The sequence below is a fragment of the Sphaerodactylus townsendi genome, linkage group LG05, assembly GCF_021028975.2.
Source record: "Sphaerodactylus townsendi isolate TG3544 linkage group LG05, MPM_Stown_v2.3, whole genome shotgun sequence".
Lineage (NCBI taxonomy): Eukaryota > Metazoa > Chordata > Lepidosauria > Squamata > Sphaerodactylidae > Sphaerodactylus > Sphaerodactylus townsendi.
Window position 1 is genome coordinate 131,447,116 of NC_059429.1, and position 26,731 is coordinate 131,473,846.

The 26,731-nt window shown below is 49.0% G+C and overlaps 1 protein-coding gene across 1 annotated transcript in view; it reads left to right on the forward strand.

Annotated features, from left to right (window-relative positions):
- RGS19 (regulator of G protein signaling 19) overlaps window positions 1-26,731 on the forward strand; it is a 67,439-nt gene that overhangs the window by 34,373 nt on the left and 6,335 nt on the right. The window contains exons 2-3 of the mRNA XM_048498918.1: window positions 20,201-20,347; window positions 21,502-21,641. Of these exons, the coding sequence (XP_048354875.1) occupies window positions 20,318-20,347; window positions 21,502-21,641 (170 nt within the window). The 5' untranslated portion in view covers window positions 20,201-20,317. The remainder of the gene's footprint in view (window positions 1-20,200; window positions 20,348-21,501; window positions 21,642-26,731) is intronic.

The window sequence follows — 26,731 nt, forward strand, 5'->3', positions numbered from 1 at the left end:
AGTGTGTGTTTTATTTGTTTATTTCCTTCGTCTGTGCCCTATCTTTCTCCCTCAGGCGGGAGAATATCATTCTCCATTTCTCTATTTTGTCCTCACAACAGCCCTGCAAGGTAGGTAAGGATATTTTGTCCTCTCAGCAGCCCTGCAAGGTAGGTAAGGCTGGGACTGCTTCCAGGCCACAAGTGGGCAAGATTTGAACCTGGGTCTCCCTGGCACCAGCGTGACGCTCTTAATTGCTACACACCGGCTGTTCTGGCTTCCATGAGGAACCCCAAGTTAAAACGCCTGGACTGTGGAGAGATTTCATCAGACCTTCCCGCGATTGTCAGCTGTCAACTTCATCTGCTATTGCTACTGCCTGTTTGCAAAGTCAGGGCAGCTTAACTGTGCTTGAAGCATCTGTCTTATCTCCTGCAGCTTTTTAAAAAGTAGGGAGTGGTGGTTTTGAGCCGTTGTTTGTGGCTCAGTGGTAGAGCTTCTGGGTTGGCCTTCAGAAGGCTCCAGGGTCTATCCCTGGCATGTCCAGTTAAAAGGATCGGGCAGTCAGTGATCGGAAAACCCTCAGTTTGCAACCCCGGAGAGCCCCTGCCAATCTGAGTGGGCAATATTGACCTTGAGGACCCCAGGATCTGATTTAGTGTGATGCAGCTTGAGGACTCCAGGATCTGATTTAGTGTGATGCAGCTTGAGGACCCCAGGATCTGATTTAGTGTGATGCAGCTTGAGGACCCCAGGATCTGATTTAGTGTGATGCAGCTTCATGTGTTCACGTGTGTATTCTGAATGCAGAAAGTCCCGCTTTCACTCTCTGACAGCTCCAGTTTTAAAAGAAACAGGCAGCATATGTTGCAGTTGGAAATCTATATAAAATAGTGCCTACGGCAAGCGACCCTGTGCATAGCATTGATGAAGGAGGAGTAGGAGGAATTTGGATTTATAACTCTCCCCCCCTTTCTCTCCTGTAAGGAGACTCAAAGGGGCTTACAAGTTCCTTTCCCTTCCCAAAACACCCTGTGAGGTAGGTGGGGCCGAGAGAGCTCCGAAGAACTGTGACTATCCCAAGGTCACCCAGCTGGCATGTGTTGGAGTGCACGGGCTAATCTAGTTCACCAGATAAGCCTCCACAGCTCAAGCGGCAGAGCGGGGAATCAAATCCGGTTCTTCAGATTAGAGCGCACATGCTCTTAACCACTACACCATACTGGCATGGTGCTTCCCTTGGGTACCTAGATCCAGGGGCCGGTCCCCGTACTGGCCAGTCATGCACCTTGTTTCTGGCCAAGGGTGGCAGGAGCCTCTCCCTGGATTTTAGGTTGGCACAGCCGGTGTCTGAATGGAGCGAGCAAAGCGCATAGATGGCACGGCTGGACAGGCAGGCAGGCAAAGATGACACCCCCCGTTCAAGTAGCGCCCAGGGCACGTGTCAGAGCTGCCATACTTTAGATACGCCACTAAGATGATGTCGCCTGACCTGGATGGCCCTGGCTAGTCTGTTGTCAAGAAATCTCAGAAGCTAAACGAAGTCCGCCCTGTTTAGTAGTTGGATAGGAGACCACCAAGGAAGACCACCTGTCGTGGCTCAGACGGGTCTTGAGGACAGAGGGGATTTCTCAAAGGAAGAAAGGCCCCATGGAGCCAGTTCTGAACCAGCTGATGGCAGATCGCCATGCAGCAAAGTACAGCCGGAGCTGGCCATTTCTCTCTTTCTCACAATACTAGAACCAGGGGGCATCCATTGAAAATGCTGGGGGGAAGAATTAGGACTAATACAAGGAAACACTTCTTCACACAACGTGCGATCGGTGTTTGGAATATGCTGCCACAGGAGGTGGTGATGGCCACTAACCTGGATAGCTTTAAAAGGGGCTTGGACAGATTGATGGAGGAGAAGTCGATCTATGGCTACCAATCTTGATCCTCCTTGATCTGAGATTGCAAATGCCTTAGCAGACCAGGTGCTCAGGAGCAGCAGCAGCAGCAGAAGGCCATTGCTTTCACATCCTGCAGGTGAGCTCCCAAAGGCACCTGGTGGGCCACTGCGAGTAGCAGAGTGCTGGACTAGATGGACTCTGGTCTGATCCAGCAGGCAAATTCTTATGTTCTTATGTTCTTATGAAGTTATGCCCCCACCCCAGCCTTAAGTTTGCAGGCAGATGCTTCCAGTCTTCCAAAATTCCCCAAACCAGGGATGTCCAACTTTGACCTTCCAGATGTTTGTGGACTGTGATTCCCATCAACCCCTGCCAGCATGTTCTTTTGGTTCAGTTGGCCATGCTGGCAGGGGCTGACGGGAATTGTAGTCCATGAACAGGGCCAGAGTTGGACACCCCTGCGCTACGCCTTTAGAGCAACGCCGAAAGCCGCCGTGAACAGAGCCGCAAGCGAGGAGACCCATGCGCGCCTCCTGGCCCAGAGTTGGCCGCCTGCAGATGGAATTGTTGCTGGACTGTGGGAGCTATAAAGGAGCAGCAGTGGCATAGGAGGTTAAGAGCTCGTGTATCTAATCTGGAGGAACTGGGTTTGATTCCCAGCTCTGCTGCCTGAGCTGTGGAGGCTTATCTGGGGAATTCAGATTAGCCTGCGCACTCCCACACACGCCAGCTTGGGCTAGTCACAGCTTCTCGGAGCTCTCTCAGCCCCTCCCACCCACCTTCCCCTCTTTTCTCTCCTGTAGGAGACTCAAAGGGGCTTACAAACTCCTTTCCTCTCCCCTCCCCCCCCCCCAAACAAACACCCTGTGAGGTAGATGGGGCTGAGAGAGCTCAGAAGAATTGTGACTAGCTCAAGGTCACCCAGCTGGCATGTGTTGGAGTGCACAGGCTAATCTGGTTCCCCAGATAAGCCTCCACAGCTCAGGCGGCAGAGCAGGGAATCAAACCCGGTTCCTCCAGATTAGAGTACACCTGCTGTTAACCTCCTACGCCACTGCTGCTCCTTTATAGCTCCCACAGTCCAGCAACAATCCAACAAGCAACAAAAGCACTCCTGACAGGTGGCCACCCAGCCTCTCTTTAAAAACCTCCAAAGAAGGAGACTCCACCACACTCCTAACCTCATAGATTAATGGCCTGACTTGTTATGAGGCACCTTTGCCTGTGTCCCCGTGCACAGAGTCTGCATTTTCAAGGTGACTTTGTCTCATGCCCATCTCTTCTTCCAGAAGATGAAGTTAAGGTTAAGTATGATTGCTGTTTGAATAACAGCCGTGTCGTGAGCCGCCTCGAGCCCTTCGGGGGTGAGGCGGCTTATAAGTCAAATAATAAATAAATCAATAATAAAAGTCACTTCCAGCAGACGACCTCGGCAAGTATGTTATACGTTTTTTTCCACAGTTTAGAGTCATTTGGTACAAAGAGACTGTAGCTTGGTTTGTACACACAGTAGAGTGCAGTGGCAGAATGTTGACCTCAGAAGAATAGACCCCACCACTTGAAGAAGACGACTTTGGATTTATACTCTGCTTTTGCTTCCTCCCTCCACACCTTGTGAGGTAGGTGGGGTTGAGAGAGGTCTGAATAAACCGTGACGTCCCAAGGTCACCCAGCAGGAATGTAGGAGTGCGGAAACAAATCCGGGTTCACTAGATAACCCTCTGCCACTCAGGTGGCAGAGTGGGGAATCAAACCCAGTTCTCCAGATTAGAATCCACCTGATCTTAACCACTATACCACTCTGGCTCTCCTGTTTTGGTGGCCCATGCACAGCTTACAGGGAACGTTGATAGCAATAGATCATTCTGATGCTGTAGTGCTGTAGTGTAGTGCTATAGCAATAATAGCTTTAAAAAGGGGCTTGGACAGATTGATGGAGGAGAAGTCGTTCTATGGCTCCCAATCTGGATCCTCCTTGATCTGAGATTGCAAATGCCTGAGCAGACCAGGTGCTCGGGAGCAGCAGCAGCAGCAGGAGGCCATTGCTTTGACATCCTGCAGGTGAGCTCCCCAAGGCACCTGGTGGGCCACTGCGAGTAGCAGAGTGCTGGACTAGATGGACTCTGGACTGATCCAGCAGGCTCGTTCTTATATTGGTTCGCCAGATAAGAGTCTGCCACTCGTATGGAGGAGTGGGGAATCAAATCCGGTTCTCTAGATTAGAGTCCTTCTGCTCTTAATCACTACACCCAGCTGGGACTACCAGAGGTAGATTCTACCTTTGAGCCTCCCTCTTCAGTCATAAGCGACGCGGCCCTTTCTACCAACTCTGGACTTTGCAGCCTCATATCCAGGAATGCAGATTCTCGGGCAGACGTTGCCAAAAGCATCCGATGCCCATTCCTGTTGAGTTGAAGGATACATTCGTCCAGAGTTGGGGATACCATTTCACAAGGGGGCCTCCCATCTTTCGTGTTTCAGACCAAGTGTGCTTCAAGTACGCTGCGCTTATTATCATAATTGAGTGGGAATGGAGTCAAAATACACATTTCTTGTGGCCCTTGAAAGACGTAACAGTGTTGACTTCTGAGATCATCGTGCTTTGTTAAAGTTTTGCTTTTTGTACCTCTCAGCTGCACTTCAATGACGGGACTGATCCATTGGCTGGTAGGGGGAGTTTTGCTTAACCTTGCCTCTCCCACATTTAAGAACATAAGAACTAGCCTGTTGGATCAGACCAGAGTCCATCTAGTCCAGCACTCTGCTACTCGCAGTGGCCCACCAGGTGCCTTTGGGAGCTCACCTGCAGGATGTGAAGGCAATGGCCTTCTGCTGTTGCTGCTCCCGAGCACCTGGTCTGCTAAGGCATTTGCAATCTCAGATCAAGGAGGATCAAGATTGGCAGCCATAGATCGACTTCTCCTCCATAAATCTGTCCAAGCCCTTTTTAAAGCTATCCAGGTGAGTGGCCATCACCACCTCCTGTGGCAGCAGATTCCAAACACCAATCACACGTTGCGTGAAGAAGTGTTTCCTTTTATTAGTCCTAATTCTTCCCCCCAGCATTTTCAATGTATGCCCCCTGGTTCTAGTATTGTGAGAAAGAGAGAAAAATTTCTCTCTGTCAACATTTTCTACCCCATGCATAATTTTATAGACTTCAATCGTATCCCCCCTCAGACGTCTCCTCTCCAAACTAAAGAGTCCCAAACGCTGCAGCCTCTCCTCATAAGGAAGGTGCTCCAGTCCCTCAATCATCCTCGTTGCCCTTCTCTGCACTTTTTCTATCTCTTTGATATCCTTTTTGAGATGTGGCAACCAGAACTGAACACAGTACTCCAAGTGCGGTCGCACCACGGCTTTATATAAGGGCATGACAATCCTTGCAGTTTTATTCTCAACTCCTTTCCTAATGATCCCCAGCATAGAGTTTGCCTTTTTCACAGCTGCCATGCATTGAGTGGACATTCCCATGGAACTATCCACTAAGACGCCCAAATCCCTTTCCTTTGACAAGTGGAGTTGTAGTACCCCTTGAAAAAAAGATCCACAACCCCCGAAACAATCAAGATCAGTGAGTGCTAGCAAGCGTAAACGCTGCCCTTCCCCAACTTTCTCATATTTCTTCTTTCGAAGAAGAGGGAAAATCTTATGAACCATTTTGAAACAACAAAGTAATTGTTAGTGAATTAAAAATTCTAAATACAGTGTTTTATGTGTGCCTTATGATTCTTGATTTTCATTTTCTATATTCTATTCCTGATCTTTTTCTGTATGTTGATATTTTATATCAATGAGAAAATAATTAAAAATATATATTTTGAAAAGAAAGACTTAACAGTATTTTATTCCGATAGTTATGTGGACTTTTATTCTAGTAGTTATCAGAGCGTGGTGTAGTGGCTAAGAGCAGGTGGGTTTTAATCTGGAGAACCGGGTTTGATTCCCCACTCCTGAGTGGCAGGGGCTTATCTGGTGAACCAGATGTGTTTCTGCACTCCTACATTCCTGCTGGGTGACCTTGGGGGAGTCACAGTTCTCTCGGAACTCTCTCAGCCCCACCTTCCTCACGAGGTGTCTGTTGTGGGGAGAGGAGGGGAAAGGAGCTTGTAAGCCACCTTGGGTTTCCTTGCAGGAGAGAAGGGTGGGGTATAAATCCAAACTCTTCTTCTTTAAACCGCTTCGCCTGTTCTTAAGATCTCCAATTTAGTCCGTGCACTCTATGCACTGCGGGCCAAATGGCAAATGTACCCGAATCAGGTATAAAAGGTAGATTCAAGTCCAGTCACAACAGAAGAGACCAAAAAGATTTTGAAGGTGTAAGTTTTTGAGAGTAGGATAATTCCCTTCATCAGATGCAAATCAGAATGGAGAATTCTGAGCCTTTATATCCCAGTCTGAAGGTGGAAGGCGACAACCTTGCAAAGAAAGGTGTCAAAATGTGAAGGTACGTTCAGATTGCAATGGGCATTGTACCTTTACACCCCGAGTCCTTTCTTTGCAACACCCCTCAAACGTTCAGAATGGGATATAAAGGTTCAGAGAGCTCCTCATAACTGAGGAAGAGAACTTCGACTCTCAGAAGCTCATACCCCTGAAATCTGGTTGGTGTCTGAGATGCCGCTGGGCTTGAATCTAGTTCTTCTCCAAACCGACACAACTACCTCCTTGAAACTTAAACCGGTAGGCACTGCTGACCCATGTATGCTGGTAACATTACGCCAAAGCAGATGTTTGCTAAAGCAGACTCACCCTCATCTTTTCCCTATTTCCTCCCTCCGCCCGCCCACCCCCCAAAAGTTGAGAACCACGTGGTGCGGAGGCCACGAAATGTGGCGTGTGATACGTCCGCTTTAACCAAAATGAAATTCCAGGGGGAGAACTGGAGCCAGCCGTGATCTCGCGTTGGGACGATATGCAGAGTTTGACCTGCGCTTGTTACCAGCAGTGACGTGGATCGCTGTCAGTGGTTTGTGTGGCACAGATCCCTTTTCTTTTCGAAGAGGAAACTGGAAAGCACGTGACTGAAGCAGATCACTATCTTGTATCGGTAGCGTTGTTACGAGCCGTAGAGAAATAATAAGATGTTCTTAAGTGGCGCTTGGGTTGATGTTTGATTTGTGGCTTGATCTAGAGATCGGGTTCCCTCGGCCAGCCCAACTTCTTCAGACTAAGGAACTAACAGTGCAATGCTAAGGAGAATTAAACCGATTCATTTCAGTGGGCGTAAACTGGAGTCACTCCTCGCAGGGTTGCACTTAAAATCTTTCTCTTCCTTTTTGCTGTCTCGCGGCAGCGTCGGGCATATTTCTGCGAGCCCAGTTTAGACCTCACGCGAAATGCGATCACCTGCCAGGTGCCCTCCGACCCACCCCGGTATGCAGAGGATCCGGCCGCACAGCGTCTGAACGAGGCCGCTGTGTTCTGTGCGGTGTAGGGTTAAGGAGGTTTCTCAGAACAAAGCACAGAGTCCCTTAAAAAAAAAAACACAAAAGGTCCTATTTTGTCATCTTGGGAAATTTCCGCATTTTCGGGTTGTTCCTCTTCAACGTTAGCACATACCGCCGTCTTCCTCTTTTTAAAGGGCGTATTGAGACAACCGCTGATGTTTTCAGCTACCCAAAGTGAACTTCCTGATTTGCTCTGCGCGCTTGGGCTGTCCAGTTTCATGAGCCAAACCTGCATTATCTGCAACTCACCAACCTGGAGTTAGCTCAGTTAGCAATGGCCCACTCCCCAAATTTCCTGCCTTCGATGCATTTAGATGTTTACATCCTGGTTTTTTCGCTAATGCAGCTGATAAGAAGAAGAGGAGGAGGAGGAGGAGTTTCGATTTATATCCCCCCTTTCTCTCCTGCAGGAGGCTCAAAGGGGCTTACAATCTCCTTGCTTTTCCCCCCTCACAACAAACACCCTGTGAGGTAGGTGGGGCTGAGAGAGCTCCGAGAAGCTGTGACTAGCCCAAGGTCACCCAGCTGGCGTGTGTGGGAGTGTACAGGCTAATCTGAATTCCCCAGATAAGCCTCCACAGCTCAGGCGGCAGAGCTGGGAATCAAACCCGGTTCCTCCAGATTAGATACACGAGCTCTTAACCTCCTACGCCACTGCTGCTCTCCCCTCCTCTGTTTTATCCTGCCCACAATGACCCTACGAGGTAGGACATTTCTGTCTCCTGCCTGGTATTGCCAGACCAATGAGACCATCTTCCACTTGGCAAGGCTTCTGGCTCTACTGAGTTTGGCATGGCCAGTCGTACGTTGCACAGCTTTTGATTATTATTGGGGGGGAACCCAAAGAGTTGTGGTCACAGTGAGAGCTTTGTGGTGGTAGGGACCTTCACGGATGATGTACATTACACATTTTTGTGTATCCTTCTCGTCTTCTAAGGATCTTCAGCGAGGCTTAGTGTTATCGTGGCAAAATTCTTGTGAGATAGGTTAAGAGTTCTTTGGGAGGGGAAACACATTTTTTTGTTAGCAAAGCATCAATGCCACAAGGACCGCCGAAAAGCATTCAGACAGTTTAAACTCAATAGGTGTTTTCTTTAATGCATCATCTGTCAAATCCCTTTAGCGTTCTTTTTCTCACCAATCTGTCTCTCTTCTGGATCTACACCACAAGTGTTAATTCTGCGTCCCCTTTTCTCTTTCCGCACTCCAAAGGTTTCTCTGCACATCTCTGCTTATCTGCCCTCTTTTATTCTTTCAGACTCGTGTGTTTTTCTTCCGTCTCTCCCCCTCTGCCAGCCAACATCTAGCTAGACTTTGATTTTAAAAAACCCACCTGGCATGCCCTTGGACTGTTCAGTAATGAGACTCTGCCTTCAGATGATACCTTTATTATGAATCAGCATTCAGCGCTTTTTGTTATATCCCACCACGTGAGTCAGCAGTGTGATACAGCAGCCAAGAAAGCCAATGCAATTCTGGGACGCATCAATAAGAGTAAAGTGTCTAGATCGTATGTTACCTCACAACCCTGTGAGGTAAGCAAGACAGAGCGTGTGTGTTTGGCCCCAGGCCGCACGGCGAGCTTTACCTCCAGGCCACGCGGAGCCGCAGTATAAGGCTGAAAGAGCCGCATGCGGCTCCGGAGCTGCAGGTGCCGACCCCTGGCGTAGAATATCAGACTGTCATGTGGAACACACATGCTCAGATCCCCCCACTGTTGGTAAAGCCCTCCGGGAGTTGGGTGATCTATCAAGTGAAAGAAAGAAAGAAAGAGAGAAAGAAAGAAAGAGAGAGAAAGAAAGAAAGAAAGAAAGAAAGAAAGAAAGAAAGAAAGAAAGAAAGAAAGAAAGAATGAGAGTGAGCAAGAAAAAGAAAGAAAGAAAGTGAGCGAGAAAGAAAGAAAGAAAGAAAGAATGAGAGTGAGCGAGAAAAAGAAAGAAAGAAAGTGAGCGAGAGAAAAAGAAAGAAAGAAAGAAAGAAAGAAAGAAAGAAAGAAAGAAAGAAAGAAAGAAAGAAAGAAAGAAAGAAAGAAAGAAAGAAAGAAAGAAAGAAAGAATGAGAGTGAGCAAGAGAAAGCAAGTAGCAAACCAAAGCAAAGCTAGGCAGCAAATGCTAGCCTCACTGGATGACCTGGCTCAGACCGAAACATCATCACACCCTGTCCTTGCTTAACCTCCACAGTGGGTTGTTGTGAAACTAGCATGGAGGAGAAGAAATCATGTGAGCTGCTTTGGGTTCTAATTAAGAAGCATAGGTAGGTAGGTAGGTAGGTAGGTAGGTAGGTAGGTAGGTAGGTAGGTAGGTAGGTAGGTAGGTAGGTAGGTAGGTAGGTAGGTAGGTAGGTAGGTCAAAAAAGGGAAGGGCTTTGGCTCAATTGGTAAAGCATCTGGTTTGCAAGCAGAGGGTGGCATCTCCAGTTGAAAAGAACTAGGCAGTAGGCAATGCCAAAGACCTACATTACCTATGATCCAGGAGAGCAACTGCCAGTCAGAGCAGACAATACCGACTTTGATGTCCTGACTCAGCCTAAGGCCGCTTCCTGTGTTCCTGTGGCTTTTGGGCTCAGCCAGCCTGTGATCCCCCTCTTCCACACTGGCTTGCTTAAAGGACAATACCAGCACGGGGCCTTCTTTTGGGGGGGTTACTGTGTGGGGTGGGGTTGCTTTACTGGAGATCCCGGAAGCAGCGTTTCTGCAGATGCTGGGGCTGTGCTTTTGCTATTGCTGGGGCTGGGAGAGTCTCGGATTTCATCTTGCTCGTGGCAGGAGGTCCTTTTCCTGGCTCTCAGTGGCCATAATTGGAAATGCCGTCTTCGGCGCACAGATCGCAAGATCGTCTTTGCATCTGCAGCTTACTTGGCAATTGCGGGTGCTCTTTATTCCCCACGACTGTCCCAAGGAGGTTGTTCCTGGGCTGCGCAGCCGGCTTCCCCTCGAAAATCCCTGACTGAAGTGTAATTGCCTGCATCTGCTGCTTCTGGTGTGGTCTTCATTCCTGGATGTAGAACAGGCTCAGTTTAGTGCTTTCTGTTTGTGAAGAGGGAAAGGTGGCTGCCGTCTCTGCTGGACGCACCTGGGTTTCTTTGGCGCCCCCGTTGCGAAATTAACAGGGCCGGGGAGGAAATCGTGGCAGGATTGCTTAACGGGAATTTGAGCTAAGCCGTTCGCGCTGGGGTTGGCTGGAACGGACCTTTTATTTCTTCCTCGTGTACAAGTCCACCCCTGACATTTTTTGTTTGTTTACTTATTTTTATTCTAGAAGAAAAAGAAGAGTTTGGATTTATATCCCCCCTTTCTCCCTTGTAAGGAGGCTCAAAGGTGTTTACGATCTCCTTGCCCTTCCTCCCCCGCAACAAACACACTATGAGGTGGGGGCGGGGCGACTGAGAGAGCTCTGAAGAACTGTGACTAGCCCAAGGTCACTCAGCTGGCACGTGTTAGAATGCACAAACTAATCTGGTTCCCCAGATAAGCCACAACTCAAGTGGCAGAGCAGGGAATCAAACTGATCTGGTGGAACCGGGTTTGGTGCACACTGATCTGGAGGAACCGGGTTTGATTCCTAGCTCTGCCGCTTGAGTTGGGGAGGCTTATCTGGGGAATTCAGACTAGCCTGTACACTCCCACACACACCAGCTGGGTGACCTTGGGCTAGTCACAGCTTCTTGGAGCTCTCTCAGCCCTACCCACCTCACAGGGTGTTTCTTGGGGGTGGGGAGGGAAAGGAGATTGTAAGCCCCTTTTGAGTCTCCTACAGGAGAGAAGGGGGGGATATAAATCCAAAAACAAACAAACCCGGTTCACCAGATTAGAGTGCACCTGCCTTTAACCACTACACCACATTGGCTCTTTTCCTTTTTTAATACCCTGCCTTTCTTCCCAGTGGTGACTTACATTGTTCTCTTCTCCTTGTTTTATTCTCGCAACCACCCTGTGAGGTGGGCTTAGGCTGAGAGTACGTGATTGACCTGAGGTCACCCACAAATTTCCCCAGGCAGAGTGGGATTCAAACCCAGTTCTTCCAGATCCTCGCTCAACTCTGTAACTATCTTCCCTAGCCCTTCCTGGGTGGACATTAGGGTGGAGTTCATAGTTCCCCAGTTTTTAACCGCAGCAGCCCTATAAGTTATGTTAAGCTAATAAAGAGCCAGGGAGTTTGTTTTGTCAAGCAGAGTTCTGAATTTGGGAGCAGCAGTGGCGTAGGAGGTTAAGAGCTTGTGTATCTAATCTGGAGGAACCGGGTTTGATTCCCCGCTCTGCCGCCTGAGCTGTGGAGGCTTATCTGGGGAATTCAGATTAGCCTGTACACCCCCACACACGCCAGCTGGGTGACCTTGGGCTAGTCACAGCTTCTCGGAGCTCTCTCAGCCCCACCTACCTCACAGGGTGTTTGTTGTGAGAGGGGAAGGGCAAGGAGATTGTGAGCCCCTTTGAGTCTCCTGCAGGAGAGAAAGGGGGATATAAATCCAAACTCCTCCTCCTCCTCCTCCTCCTCCTCTTCTTCATCTTCATCTTCTTCTTCATCTTCTTCTTCTTCTTCTTCTTCTTCTTCTTCTTCTTCTTCTTCTTCTTCTTCTTCTTCTTCTTCTTCTTCTTCTTCTTCTTCTTCTTCTTCTAAGCCAACACCTTGACTGCTCATACAAATCTGCTTTATGCTGAATCATTTTTAGAGTGAGTCAATCAATCAGTGTGTTTATTCAGTCTGCAACCCAGTATAAAAAGTTAGCCAAACAATAAATATGTGGCTTTGCCAAGAGGTGACATGATAGCCCTGTTTAGATATTTGAAGGAATGTCATGTTGGTGAGGGAGCAAGCTTGCTTTCTGCTGCTCCAGAGACTAGAGCCAGGAGTCATGGGTTCAAGGGGAAGGAAAAGAGATTCCTCCTAAACATCAGGAAAAATTTCCTGACTGTCAGGGCTGTTGGACAGTGGAGTGCACTACCTCGGAGTGTGGCGGAGTCTCCTTCTTTGCAGGTTTTTGAAGAGAGGCTGGATGGCCATCTGTCGGGAGTGCTTGGATTGTGTGCTCCTGCATGGCAGAGGATGGGACTGGATGGCCTTTGTGGTCTCTTCCAGCTTTATGATTCTACAACACTGCAAAAGTATAATGAATAAGGTTTGTTAAAAAAATGTGCAAAAATATACCATTGTAGAAGCCATGCCGAAGATAATAACACAAAATAACTATCCTAGAACAGTGATGGCGAACCTTTTCGAGACCGAGTGCCCAAACTGCAACCCAAAGCCCACTTATTTATTGCAAAGTGCCAACACTGCAATTTAAGCTGAATACTGAGGTTTTCATTTAGGAAAAACGATTAGCTCCGAGGCACACGTTACTCGGGAGTAAGCTTGGTGGTAGTCGGTGGCTTTGCTTTGAAGCAACCGTGCAATGCTTTGAAGCAACCGTGCAACGCTTCAAATGAATCATGACCCTAGGAGGGTTTACTCAGAAGCAAGCCCCCCCACATGACAAACTCTGTGCATGCGTGCCCACAGAGAGGGCTCTGAGTGCCACCTCTGGCACCCGTGCCATAGGTTCGCCACCACTATCCTAGAACATTTATTCTGACTTTAGTTCTCTGGCCCGGATGTTACCTGCTCAGGCCGAAGGCACAGTGTCCAGATAGAGATCCGGAATCCAAGAAGCAGGTAACCTAGTGCACAAGACCTAACCCTCAGCCAAAAAGGTGGCCAGTCAAAAGGCCCAAAGGGTCCAAACTAGCATGAACGGCCTTGCTTGATACCAGACTGCCCGCAGCTGTCCTGATCCGGTTTAGCCGGTCAGGTGTGTTTCTAAGACAGGTGACCACGTACTTCTTACCACCGACATGCATTTTCAGTTGAGCAATTCACCCGTATGGCCAGGTCCTTTGCGCTAATCAGATGGAATGCGATTTCGAAACGTTCTCTGGGTAGAGGGTTACCTGCTCCCACCGCTGGGCTGCCGGCAGGGGATGGGAAGGTACGGTTGGGAGGTCCAGGTTGGGACATTCCTGGAGATTCCCAATTTAGCCTAGGGAGGTTGGGGACCTCAGGGAAGTACAAAGCCATAGAGACCACCCTCCAAAACATCCATTTAATCCAGGGGAACTTAGTCTGGAGATAAGCTGTTATTCCAGGGCAGGGGTCTTCAACCTGCATCCTGTTCCAGGGGATGCCCAGATCCCACCTGGAGGCTGATAAGAACATAAGAACATAAGAATTTGCCTGCTGGATCAGACCAGAGTCCATCTAGTCCAGCACTCTGCTACTCGCAGTGGCCCACCAGGTGCCTTTGGGAGCTCACGTGCAGGAGGTGAAAGCAATGGCCTTCTGCTGCTGCTGCTCCTGAGCACCTGGTCTGCTAAGGCATTTGCAACCTCAGATCAAGGAGGATCAAGATTGGTAGCCAGAGATCGACGTCTCCTCCATAAATCTGTCCAAGCCCTTTTTAAAGCTATCCAGGTGAGTGGCCATCCCCACCTCCTGTGGCAGCATCTTCCAAACACCAATCACCCGTTGCGTGAAGAAGTGTTTCCTTTTATTAGTTCTAATTCTTCCCCCCAGCATTCTCAATGGATGCCCCCTGGTTCTAGTGTTGTGAGAAAGAGAGAAAAATTTCTCTCTGTCAACAAAATTTCTCTCTGGTAGTCCCACTTGGCCACACCCACTTTCTAAAAACGTTAGGTGGGCAACAGGGAACGTGTTGGCACTTCTGGTCTCAAGAGTCTCAGCTTTTGTTCTTAAAGGCAGAGCAAGTTGTTAGCTCCAACAGCGTTGCCAAGCCCGGCTTGAGAAATTCCTGGGGATTTGAGAAGGATGGGATTTGGGGAGGGGGGGGGCTTCAATGGGGTACGATGCCATATGAGCCCCCCCCTCCAAAGCAGCCCCTTTTTTCCCCAAAGAAACTGATCTTTAAGTCACTTGGCTCCACCCAGACAGCTTCCCAGTGACTATAATCAACTTTTTCTCCCACTTTTCCTCCAAGGAGTGGCAAAATCTTGACCCTCCTTGATCTGAGATTGCAAATGCCTCAGCAGACCAGGTGCTCGGCAGCAGCGGCAGCAGCAGAAGGCCGTTGCTTTCACATCCTGCACGTGAGCTCTCAAAGGCACCTGGTGGGCCACTGCGAGTAGCAGAGTGCTGGACTAGATGGACTCCGGTCTGATCCAGCAGGCTCATTCTTATGTTCTTAAAAGCTGCTCTCCTCTCCTTATAGCCTCACAACAAGTCTGCAAGGTAGGGTAGATTGAGTTTGATTGGGCCAAGACTCACTCTGGTGGATTTTGTACATGTTTAACAAGTTGCAGTCATTAGAAAGAACCCCGTTTTCCTTTTTCCTGTTCACACGTGTTCCCTTCACCCATTCAGGCAGAAGTTGGAGCCCATGGAAAAAATCCAGGCTGCTTTCGCACCTTCACATGGAGACTCTTATTTCTCTCTTTTTAAAATTTCCTACAATACATGCGTAGCTGCGCGGGCATGCAGAAACGAACCCCTGCAGCCACGCCAATCATCCCACAATATGATCGGCTGCACCTGCGTAGCTGCGCAGGTGCAACAGAGAAGAAAAGAAAAAGGGACTCCCTGCAACAGACGGGCGATAATGAGCATATTACTGTGGATCGATCATACTCGGCATCGCAGGGAGAAAACGTTCTTGGGGGACTTTGTACCCTTTTTGGGCGCTTAGAGAATCTGCACATAACCCACTGGGCAACCTGCGCAGAATGGCGGGCAGGCGGGCGGATTCTCCCTGACAGTGGACAGCGTGGAAACTAAAGCGAACGGATGGAAGTGAGGGGAAATAAAGTGTCTCCTACCTGCCGTGTTTGCACGGCAGCACCTCCAACCCGGGACTGTCCAGAAGGGACCGCATTACCCCATACGTCCCTACTTGGCCTCTGCGTTCAGCAGAGGCCAATCTAATGGTGGTCCCCGGCCCCTCAATGATGCGGCTGGCCTCCACACGGGCCAGGACTTTTACAGCCCTGGCCCCGGCCTGGTAGAACACCCTTCCTCCTACTGTCCGGGCCCTGCAGGACCTTGGTGAGTTCCGCAGGGCCTGTAAGACCCGTGTTGATTTCCAATCAGACGCTTTGGAAGTATCCAGTCCGCTGGATGCTTCAGGTGCCCCACTGCTCTTTGCCCTGGCACCCTTACATCAGAGCCCCTCATATTGAGGGGCCTACCGTCCCCCCCCCCCTTTTGGGGGGTAGGTTTTAATTGGGGTTTGGACGCCTCTTGTTTATTTGTTAACTGTTAGCCGCTGTTTATATGAATTTTAAGATGTTTTATTGATGGAGCCTATGTATTGTATTTATAGGATTTGCTCCTGTTAATGTTTTGAACTATGTTGTTCACCGCCCGGAGCCCTTCGGGGATCGGGCGGTATAGAAATTGAAGTAATAAAATAAAAAATAAGGGTCGCTGCATTAGTGATTTTGGAAAATCCCGGATTGAGGGGACTAAAATAGATCAAACTCATTTTTAGAATGGGACCTATGCGAAGTGTCCCCCCTCCCCCCCAGTTTATTTAATGTCCTTCACCTGTCATATTTGGCCTGTGCAGAATCCACCTTTGTTTTCTATACCACCCTGTGTCCCCTTCATACCGAGCTGTTCCACCGGTGAAGCTCTCGGTGGAGGCCGGCCGATGAGATTTAGCTGCCCCAAGTTAAGGAGCCCCTCCGCCTCTCTTACCATCCCTGATAATGGCGTGATCCTTTTGCCATCTTGGACGTCGTTCCCCTCCCAGCCTTAGGCCCAGGTGCCAGTATTATGAGTATTATGGGTCTTAACAGGTTGTTTTAGGATTTGATGTGCTGCTTCAGTTTTTTAATGGGGGTTTTAACTGTAAGAACATAAGAACAAGCCAGCTGGATCAGACCAGAGTCCATCTAGTCCAGCTCTCTGCTACTCGCAGTGGCCCACCAGGTGCCATTGGGAGCTCACGTGCAGGATGTGAAAGCAATGGCCTTCTGCTGCTGCTGCTGCTCCCAAGAACCTGGTCTGCTAAGGCATTTGCAATCTCAGATCAAGGAGGATCAAGATTGGCAGCCAGAGATCGACTTCTCCTCCATCAATCTGTCCAAGCCCCTTTTAAAGCTATCCAGGTGAGTGGCCATCATCACCTCCTGTGGCAGCCTATTCCAAACACCAATCACACGTTGTGTGAATAAGTGTTTCCTTTTATTAGTCCTAATTCTTCCCCCCAGCATTTTCAATGGATGCCCCCTGGTTCTAGTATTGTGAGAAAGAGAGAAAAAATTGCTCTCTGTCAACATTTTCTACCCCATGCATAATTTTATAGGCTTCAATCCTATCCCCCCTCAGCCGCCTCCTCTCCAAACTAAAGAGCCCCAAACGCTGCAGCCTCTCCTCATAAGGAAGGTGCTCCAGTCCCTCAATCATCCTCGTTGCCCTTCTCTGCACTTTTTCTATCTGATATTCTTTTTGAGATGTGGCGACCAGAACTGAACACAGGACTCCAAGTGCGGTCGCACCACTGCTTTATATAAGGGGATGACAATCCTTGCAGTTTTATTCTCAATTCCTTTCCTAATTATTAGAAGATCAGAACTGTATTTTAACTGTTGTAATTTATATTTGCTGTAAACCTCCCAGAGCCCTCCGGGGATTAGGCAATCTAAGAAATCTAAACAATAAATACTTTCTACCAGCAAATAATGCCATTCCTGCTTTCTTCCTTTCATTCTTTTCGGCCCGATAACGGCAGCAGGTTTTGCTAATCATAATTCCTGCTGTGGTTTTTTTATATCACCGGAATTGCGGCGTTAGACGTTAAACAATTCTTTACTATTGTGCCTCCGCCTGCATGCAGTTAGGAGGAAAGATATCAGATTAAGTAAAACGATTTCAGTCATTTGCAAAGTGCTCTGAAGGGCGGGACAAGACGTTGAAAGGGGCGCGAAGCTGCCGCTGAAAAGGGAATCCCCGCATCTCTGTTCTTTCACCTGCTGGTGATTGCCGGAGAATGGGGCGGTCCAATGTAATTCTCCGTGTCTGGCTGCAGATGGGGGACTCTTGTCTTTGAATGCAATTATTTGCCCCTTGGTTAGAGGTTCCCACGGTGGCTGACAAACTTTAAGGCCATCGGTTGAACCAGGAAAACTTAATTCCAGGAACATTAAACTGCAAAACATTCCTAAAATCTCATTGCAGGAGAATTCTGTAAAATAGGAAGTTACAGGTGAAAACTTAAAAGGGAATTGGGGTGGGTGGGGTGGGGGCATAACTAAAAGAAATGTGATAAATACCTAGAACAGGGCAGAACATATCCCGGGTGCTGGGCAGTGGTGGGATCCAAAAATTTTAGTAACAGGTTCCCTCGCCAGCCCCCCCTCAGCAAAGGGGGCAGAGGCGTACGTAGGCAAACTTGAGCCCTGGGCAAAACCTGAGTTGGATGCCCCCCCCATGGGCAGCCACCCCACCACGACCCCAAAAATTTTTTTTGCACCAAGTCATTTCTAAATCATCATCACATTATCGAAAATGCCCCAACTCACAAATCTGAACACAGCAATGGTGAAACACACAGGTTCTTTGATAGAGACTGGTGAGATAAAAGGTACGAAAGGCTGAGAATCAATGAATTGCAGTACCTGGAAGGGACTAACCCAGTTCAGGGAGTTACATTATCAGTCGCAATTGCTATATGGGACCTTCACGTTCAAAGGCAGGATGCCTCTCGGGGAGGCGAGGAAAAGCAGACCCAATTAGTAACCCCCTCTCAGCACACACAAATAATTAGTAACCCCCTCTCGGGAACTGGTGAGAACCTGGTGGATCCCACCTCTGGTGCTGGGTAACCACAGCATGTAGAAATTTCATTGTGGTCCTCAAATTTTCTACCGGTGATTGTTATGGTGTCTCTTGGGCCCCTTCCGCACATGCAGAATAAAGCACTTTCAATCCACTTTCAATGCACTTTGCAGCTGGATTTTACTGTGCAGAATAGCAAAATCCACTTGCAAACAATTGTGGAAGTGGATTGAAAGTGCGTTATTCTGCATGTGCGGAAGGGGCCTTGATATTCCTTGGCTGAAAGCATGGAGTTCGTTCATTTTGTATCCAAGTAGATTCTGTTGTATTGGCATAAAATAAACAGGCATGAGGTTTGTGTCATATTTATGTAATTTTTAATTGCTACCGTTTGGTAGCAATGGATGGATTCGTTTCAGATCCATCTGGTTCCAAGTGCTTTCTGCCGTATGCAGTTAGACGAAACTGCTTGTAAAGCAGTAATGAAATGATGAGAGATTGAGGCCAAGAAGTTAAATTAGGCTTCGAAGTCAGGTTTTGGTTTTGGAGGTGACTACCAGGAGTACATCCCCAAGTTGACATATATACAGCAAAAAATTAGTCATGCCATTAATAACAACTGCAAAAGCGGTTGAAGTTAGGTTTTGTGGTCACAGGCTGTAGAAAATGTGGTCACAAAACTAAAACCCTGAAAGCTGAAGAAGGAATCAAACTGAATTTTTTGAGTCTGACTCCCAGATCCAAAGAAAACTTGTCAAAGGCTTGAAACAGGAAACATATCCAATCGAAAGGTAAATGGAAACGTCTTCTCTTGGCACAGGAAACTTAATAGATTTGGTCCCAGTTGAATACCTTGTCTGTTAGATTTTTAACTTAATCTTTCTCCGGATTACTTTGGTGGCTGTTCGTGGTTGTCCCACCTCCAGCCCTGCGAGGAAGGCCAGGCTGAATGAATGGGAGGCCCAAAGTCAACCAGTAGGTTTCCTGACAATATATACCATATATACTCGTGTATAAGCCGAGGCACTTAATTTTACTACCAAAACCTGGGGAAACTTATTGACTCCCGTATAAGCCGAGGGTGGGAAGCCGGGAGGCAGAGGGAGCTCCTTATTTGGGCAGTGACTCTCCCTGATGTCACTGCCCAAATAAGGAACTGCCTCCCGGCTGAGTTTGAGAAAGCCCAGCCAGGCAGAGGGAGCTCCTTATTTGGGCAGTAACATCGGGGTTCCCCCTTCACCCTCGGACGAGGGCAGCAACAAGCCGCTTGTGCAGCTGCAGGGAGGTCGTCCTGGGCCACGCCCCCAGCCTCGGCAGAGGCCTGAAGAGCCGGCTGGTAAGCAGTGACTCGTGTAGAAGCCGAGGGGAGATTTTTCAGCCTTAAAACAGGGCTTATACCCGAGTATATACGGTAACCACTAAACATTCCCTTCTCACTGGACACAGTGTGTAACACACTTCTCTCTGTGATACACCTCTGAAGATGCCAGCCACAGATGCAGGTGAAACGTTAGGAACAAGATCCACCAGACCACGGCCACACAGCCCGGAAAGCCCACCACAACCAGTTGAATCTGGCCGTGAAAGCCTTCGACAATATATTATGGAATAAATTCCCCAGGGAGGCACGCCCGGCCCCCTTACCTTCCATCTTTAGGAGGCAGCAAACGACAGTTTCATTTAGGTCTGTGTTTGAGTAAAGAAGTCCTGCATTGCAATTTTAAATTTTGTTCTATGTATATTTCTATAACCTATTTTATGCATTCTCTTTTATTGTTAGCTGCCTTCAGCTCGATAGGGAAGAAAAGCAGCTAATACCGTGTTTCCCCGAATATAAGACAGTGTCTTATATTAATTTTTGCTCCCAAAGATGCGCTATGTCTTATTTTCAGGGGATGTCTTATTTTTCTGTGTTCTGTTCGTCGGGCATGCTTCCAAACAAAAACTTTGCTACGTCTTACTTTTGGGGGATGCCTTATATTTCGCACTTCAGCAAAACCTCTACTACGTCTTATTTTCCGGGGATGTCTTATATTCGGGGAAACAGGGTAAATGTTTTAAATATTGATGATGATAGTAATAAAAATGTCGCCATGCTTTCTCTCTGCAAAGGTGCCATCCCATAAGCCGCAGAGGCCCTAGGAAGGGCAGGTGTCAGCGAGACGTGTGGCCAAACCTTGGCCAGAAAAGACAGCCACGGTGGGCCAGGTGGGAAGAACAGATCTGTCCATGCCGACCGTTTATGAAGTGGGGAAGCAGGTGAGCGCTAAGCAGAGGCGTAGCTCCAAGGGGATAGTGGGGTGCACAACGCACCGGGCGCGTGCCCCTGTGGGGTTGTAGCGAGGGCATTCCAGGGGCGTAGCAGGGGCGTTCCAGGGCGGGACAGGGGCAGAAGGCGCTCCCCCCCTTGCTACGCCTCTGGCGCTAAGCCCTACAGGGGCCTTTTTGCCGGGATCACCCAGACGAGCAGGGAGCAGCAGTGGCACAGTGGTTAAGAGCAGGTGTACTCTGATCTGGAGGAACCGGGTTTGATTCCCTGCTCTGCCGCTTGAGCTGTGGAGGCTTATCTGGGGAACTAGATTAGCCTGTGCCCTCTCACACATGCCAGCTGGGTGACCTTGGGCTAGTCACAGTTCTTCTGAGCTCTCTCGTAGGGTGTTTGTTGTGACGGGGGAAGGGAAAGGAGATTGTAAGCCCCCTTGAGTCTCCTTACAGGAGAGAAAGGGGGGGATATAAATCCAAACTCTTCTTCTTCAGAAGAAGGAAGGAGATACGGATTCAGCCTTCGGTTATAAGTTGGGTGCTTGTGGTACTGGAGCATTGAATGAAATTTGATGCTGCACATGGTCAGGAATAAAACCAGCCATGAGATGGGATCTGAAGGGGACCACCTGCAAATCCTCATAATCTATTGCTTAGGTGTCAAACTCATGGCCCTCCAGATGTTATGGACTGCAGTTCCCGTCATCCCCTGCCAGCATGATGGAATGGGAACTGTAGTCCATAACATCTGGAGTGCCGCGAGTTTGACACCTGTGATCTATTGCATAGGTGTCAAACTCGGGCCATCCAGGTGTTCAAGGACAACGATTCCCATCAGCCCATGCCAGCAGGCCCAATTGGCCATGCTAGCAGGGGCTGCTGGGAATTGTAGTCCATGAACACCTGGAGGGCCTGAGTTGGACACCTATGATTTATTGGCTGAAAGAGTTTTAGGGAAGATTAAAGATTCTGGATCCTCGTATCTAGAAGAAAGGATAACAAATGCTTAGTTTTGCAGTTCTCAGAACTGAGTGTGTCTGCAGAGACCACGTGCCTCTTCTTCAAAGCAAAAGTGTTATAAAAATAAACATATAGAGTTGTAAAAAAGACCTTAGTCCCATTTTTCCTTTGTATCCCGTCTTCCTTTGCAGTACCCAGATCCAGAGTATCCGGAGAGACCCCTTCCAATGTCCCGGCATGAGACTACTCCGACAGCACTGCAACGGGCCGGCCCCAACCAACGCCCCACCCCCTGCTGTTTCTGCTGGTGCTGCTGCTGCAGCTGCTCGTGGTATGGGAAGAGGGGGTCCAAATCGTGGGTTAGGGGGTGGGCAGTGGTCAATATTTGTAGTTGGGTGTTCAGATGCAAGAGGAAACGTCAGGTGGAACTCATGTTCACACAACGTCTGCTGCAAGTTTGTTTTTGTTTCTGGGGTTGGGCAATATTTGATCCAGGGTGCACCTAAGGGTGGCACTGCTGCATCTTCAAACGGGGGTCTCTCCTAGGGGTCGGCCACATTTTCACCCTGGAAACCAAAACGCCTCGTCCCTCTGTGGAGATGTTTGTGTGCTGGCAAACCTACTTGGTGGGAGGGAGAAAGACAAGGTCATTAGTTGGATGGACACCTGCCAGAACTTTGTCACGGAGGTTCAGGGGATCACGGAGGTCCTGGAGATCACGCATGAAGCTCCCTTAAGCTGAATCGGACCCTTGGTTTATCAGAGTCAGTATTGTCTACTCCAGGGGTCTGCAACCTGCAGCTCTCCAGATGTTCATGGACTACAATTCCCATCAGCCCCTGCCAGCATGGCCAATCCATCACACATGGATTTGTAGTCCATGAACATCTGGAGAGCCGCAGGTTGCAGACCTCTGGTCTACTCAGATTGGTGGCAGCTCTCCAGAGTCCCAGTTGGAGGGTCTTTTACCTCAACTACTGACCAATCTGGAGGCACTGGGGATTGAACCTGTGGCTTTCTGTATGCCAAACAGAGGTTCTTCCACTGAGCCTGAGAAGCCATGCCCACTGCTTCTTTCCTATCCTGCCGGCGACTCAGGGGCCGCTCGTGTTACCCAAAATGCTGGGGTCTGTCCAGTGGTGGGACAGTAATGCTTCAACCACCGGTTTGCCCTCCCCACCCCTCCCCTGGGGCGCTGGGATTCTAGCCGGTTCGCCAAACTACACCATTAGCTACCGGTTCTGCTGAACCAGTGTGAACTGGCTGAATCCCACCTCTGGGTCTGTCCTTTTTAAAGTGGGGGAACTAGCGAAGGGCAGACTTGGCTTTATGAGAGGTTGGGCAAGCACGGGAACTTGGTTGCCAAAGTTGACCGAGAGTTGCTTTTGCAAGAAATCTGCAAGAGAATGAAGTAAAATCAACTATTTTATCAAAATGAAAATAATAAAAACACAAGCACACAATAACCAAAGCAGCAGAGCACACACGCAGTCCTAGGACGTATTTAGAGTTGAGTGCATAGGTTTGGGAAAATAAAGGCATTTGGGGATTAAATTACCTGTTCCTGAAGAAGGGGCCCAGAAAAGCGAGTCTAGGGTCTGTCTGGACTCCAAGGAAGCAGAAGAAGATCAAGAGTTTGGATTTATACCCAATCTTTCTCTCCTGTAAGGAGACTCAAGGTGGCTTACAAGCTCCTTTCCCTTCCTCTCCCCACAATAGACACCTTGTGAGGTAGTTGGGGCTGAGAGAGTTCAGAGAGAACTGTGACTAGCCCAAGGTCACCCAGCAGGAATGTAAGAGTGCGGAAACACACCTGGTTCACCAGATAAGCCTCAGCCACTCCGGAGTGGGGAATCAAACCCGCTTCTCCAGATTAGACCACTGTTCTTAACCACTACACTACATTGGCTCGCAGAGTAGAAAGCAGAGGCATACAGCAGCAACTGAACCAAAGACAGGCTCAGAAGTAGCGGGCACTGAGGGTTGCTCGAGGGGCTAATTTATAGGAAAGGTTGGGCCCTGAGGGCATGCTAATGGATCTGAGAGTCGGAGACAAAGGGCAAGGCTGGCTTTCTGAAGAAAGGACAAAGAGAAATATTCACTTAGGTGTTGTCTAATAGGCCAGGTGCTTGATGGGCCAAGGTAGGAGCGGCGGAATTAAATCGGTGTTTTAGGGGGTGGAGTTGATGAAATAACAACTTCAATTCAAAAAGCCAATCGGGGGCTGCGGTCTTAGGAGAGGTTAGTCCGGAAGCTGAAAATGAGATTAATATTTTAAGGCAAATAGGAGCAGCAGTGGCGTAGCGGTTAAGAGCAGGTGCGCTCTAATCTGGAGGAACCGGGTTTGATTCCCTGCTCTGCCACTTGAGCTGTGGAGGCTTATCTGGGGAACCAGATTAGCCTGTGCACTCCAACACATGCCAGCTGAGTGACCTTGGGCTAGTCACAGTTCTTCGGAGCTCTCTCAGCCCTACCCACCTGACAGGGTGTTTGTTGTTAGTGGGGGAAGGGCAAGGAGATTGTCAGCCCCTTTGAGTCCCCTTACAAGAAAGAAAGGGGGGATATAAATCCAAACTACTTCTCCTGCTCCTCTTCTTCGTCTTCTCTCACAAGGGAAGCTGTCGGTCACGGTTCAGTCCGGGAAAATGTTCCTGCTTTCTTGGCTGTTCAGTTTTCAGTTGTGCCCTGCTTGGTTTGTAGCTGGAGGCTAATTTCACAAAGCAAGCAGAAACACCGTCTTGAGCAGATGGCCTGGTTGTTGGGGCTTCAAATGTGGCAGAGATCTCTGGAAGCCCCATGTGTTTAGCTCTGTTTGGCTTGGTTTGAGGCTTTAAAAAAAAATTGGATGTTGCCTGTTGGGCAATTTCCTCACAATCTGTGCTAGAAAACACTGCCGTTTCTTAGCAGAAGCTGAAAGCCGTTATTTCCCCACTCCCAGTCTGCGTTTCGCTTCGTTTCCCTTACCGGCTCTCTCTCTTTTTTAAAAAAAACCTCCTTTGAGCAAAGCATGGTTGCCTTTTACAGATCCTGTTAACACAGTGGTTCTCATCCTTCCTAATGCCGCGGCCCTTTAATACAGTTCCTCATGTTGTGGTGACCCCCAACCCTAGCGTTTATCCGTTTTACAGAGGGAGAACCAGTGGTGGGATCCAAAAATTTTAGTAACAGGTTCCCATGGTGGTGGGATTCAAACTGTGGCATAGCGCCAATGGGGTTGGGCGGGGCACGACGGGGGTGTGGCTGGGCATTCCGGGGGTGGGGCATTCCTGGGCGGGGCTGTGGCAAGGACGCAGCCGCTGCGCCGGTCCTTGGGCGGGAAACGAACGTGCACAGGCTGCCACGCACGCCGGTGCACCTCCTGCTAGACTGCTTCAAGTTCTGTGCGCTACTGCTGAGAGGAGGGGCGTAACTAAGGCAAAAATCACGTGGCAAAATCACCAATTAGTAACCCCCTCTCGGCGCACACAAATAATTAGTAACCTACTCTCGGGAACCTGTGAGAACCTGCTGGATCCCACCTCTGGGGAGAACACTGATGCAGAGAGTCTTAGGCGACCCCCGTGAAAGGGTCGTTCGACCCCCAAAGCGGCTGCGATCCGCAGGTTGAGAACCGCTGTGTTGACACCTTGCATGTCCCGAATAGAAGGAGGGTATGATTTTTATGGCCCTGTGCTCAACAGCAAATGGCCACACAAAAACAGGAAGCTTGTCACTCATTGGGAGAGGACACGGCTTGCATGCAGAAGTTTCCTGATTTGCTCGTGGCCTGTCCAGTTGTAAAACTTTCTAGGGTTGTGGCAAATGCTGAAATGTCTCTTTGGGTAGACCGTAATGGGGCGGGGGGGGGGGGGGCATGGCTCAGTAATAGAGTATCTGCTTGCCATGCACAAGGTTCCAGATTCAGGGCAGCTAAAAGGACCAGGAAGTACATAGAATCATAGAGTCAGAAGAGACCCCAAGGGCCATCAAGTCCAACCCTTTGCAATGCAGGAACACACATGGCGTAGGAGCAGCAGTGGTGTAGGAGGTTAAGAGCTCGTGTATCTAATCTGGAGGAACCGGGTTTGATTCCCAGCTCTGCCGCCTGAGCTGTGGAGGCTTATCTGGGGAATTCAGATTAGCCTGTACACTCCCATGCACGCCAGCTGGGTGACCTTGGGCTAGTCACAGCTTCTCGGAGCTCTCTCAGCCCCACCTACCTCACAGGGTGTTTGTTGCGAGGGGGGAAGGGCAAGGAGATTGTCAGCCCCTTTGAGTCTCCTGCAGGAGAGAAAGGGGGGATATAAATCCAAACCTTCTTCTTCTTCACATTCAAAGCGCTCCTGACAGATGGCCATCCAGCCTCTCTTTAAAAACCTCCAAAGGAGGAGACTCCACCACATTCTGAGGTAGTGCATTCCACTGTCCTGACCGCCAGGAAGTTCTTCCTAACATTTAGGTGGAATCTCTTTTCCTGCACCTTGAATTCATTATCCCTGGTCCTAGTCTCTGGAGCAGCAGAAAACAAGCTTGCTCCCTCACCAACATGGCATCCAAATAATTACACATGGCTATAATTGTCACCCCTTTAACCTTCCCTTCACCAAACTAAACATCCCCAGCTCCCTAAGTCTCTCCTTGTAGGGCATGGTTTCCAGACCTTTTACCATTTTGGTTGCCCTCCTCTGGACCCGTTCCAGCTTGCCAATAGCCTTCTTGAATTGCGGTACCCAGAACTGTACACAATATTCCAGGTGAGGTCTAACCAATGCAGAATAGAGAGGTACAATTACATCCCTCAATCTAGACACTGTATGCCTATTGATACAGCCCAGAATCGCACTGGCTTTTTTGGCTGCCGCATCACACTGCTGGCTCATTTTGTGATCTACTAAGATCCCCGGATCCCTTTCGCCTGTAGTGTTGTCGAGCCAGGTGTCACGTGATGGGAAAGATCTTTGCCTGAGTCCGAGGATATAACACGGGGCAGACTCAGTGTAGGGGCGGGATTCGTGCAAAGTCCCGTCCCCCCGCCCCCGAAACAGGTTTTTTACTGTCTCTAACCTGGGTTTATTGGCCCATACGGGCCTTTGTTTTGGAATTTGGACTGAAGAGAGTGCCGGGTGGATGCGAGCTCAGCTCCATCCCAGCATGTGCTAAAAGAAAAACATGTTCGTCTCTAAGGTGCCGGAAGACTCCTGTTTGTTTCTGCTGCGACAGCTTGTCTGAATTTGTTTTCTCGTCTGGATTAAAATGTGCAATGTAATGTAGGCATGCCTGAAGGAAATGTATTCCTGTTGCCAAGACAAACACCTGTTATTTGGGATTTGAGAGGCAGATTTAACTGAGGATTACCTTCCTGTCCCTGTTCAGATTCCCGTTTTCTGTAAATTTGGATCTAAGCCAAGTTGGGGGAGATGCCACGGGGCACCCCTCTTTTGT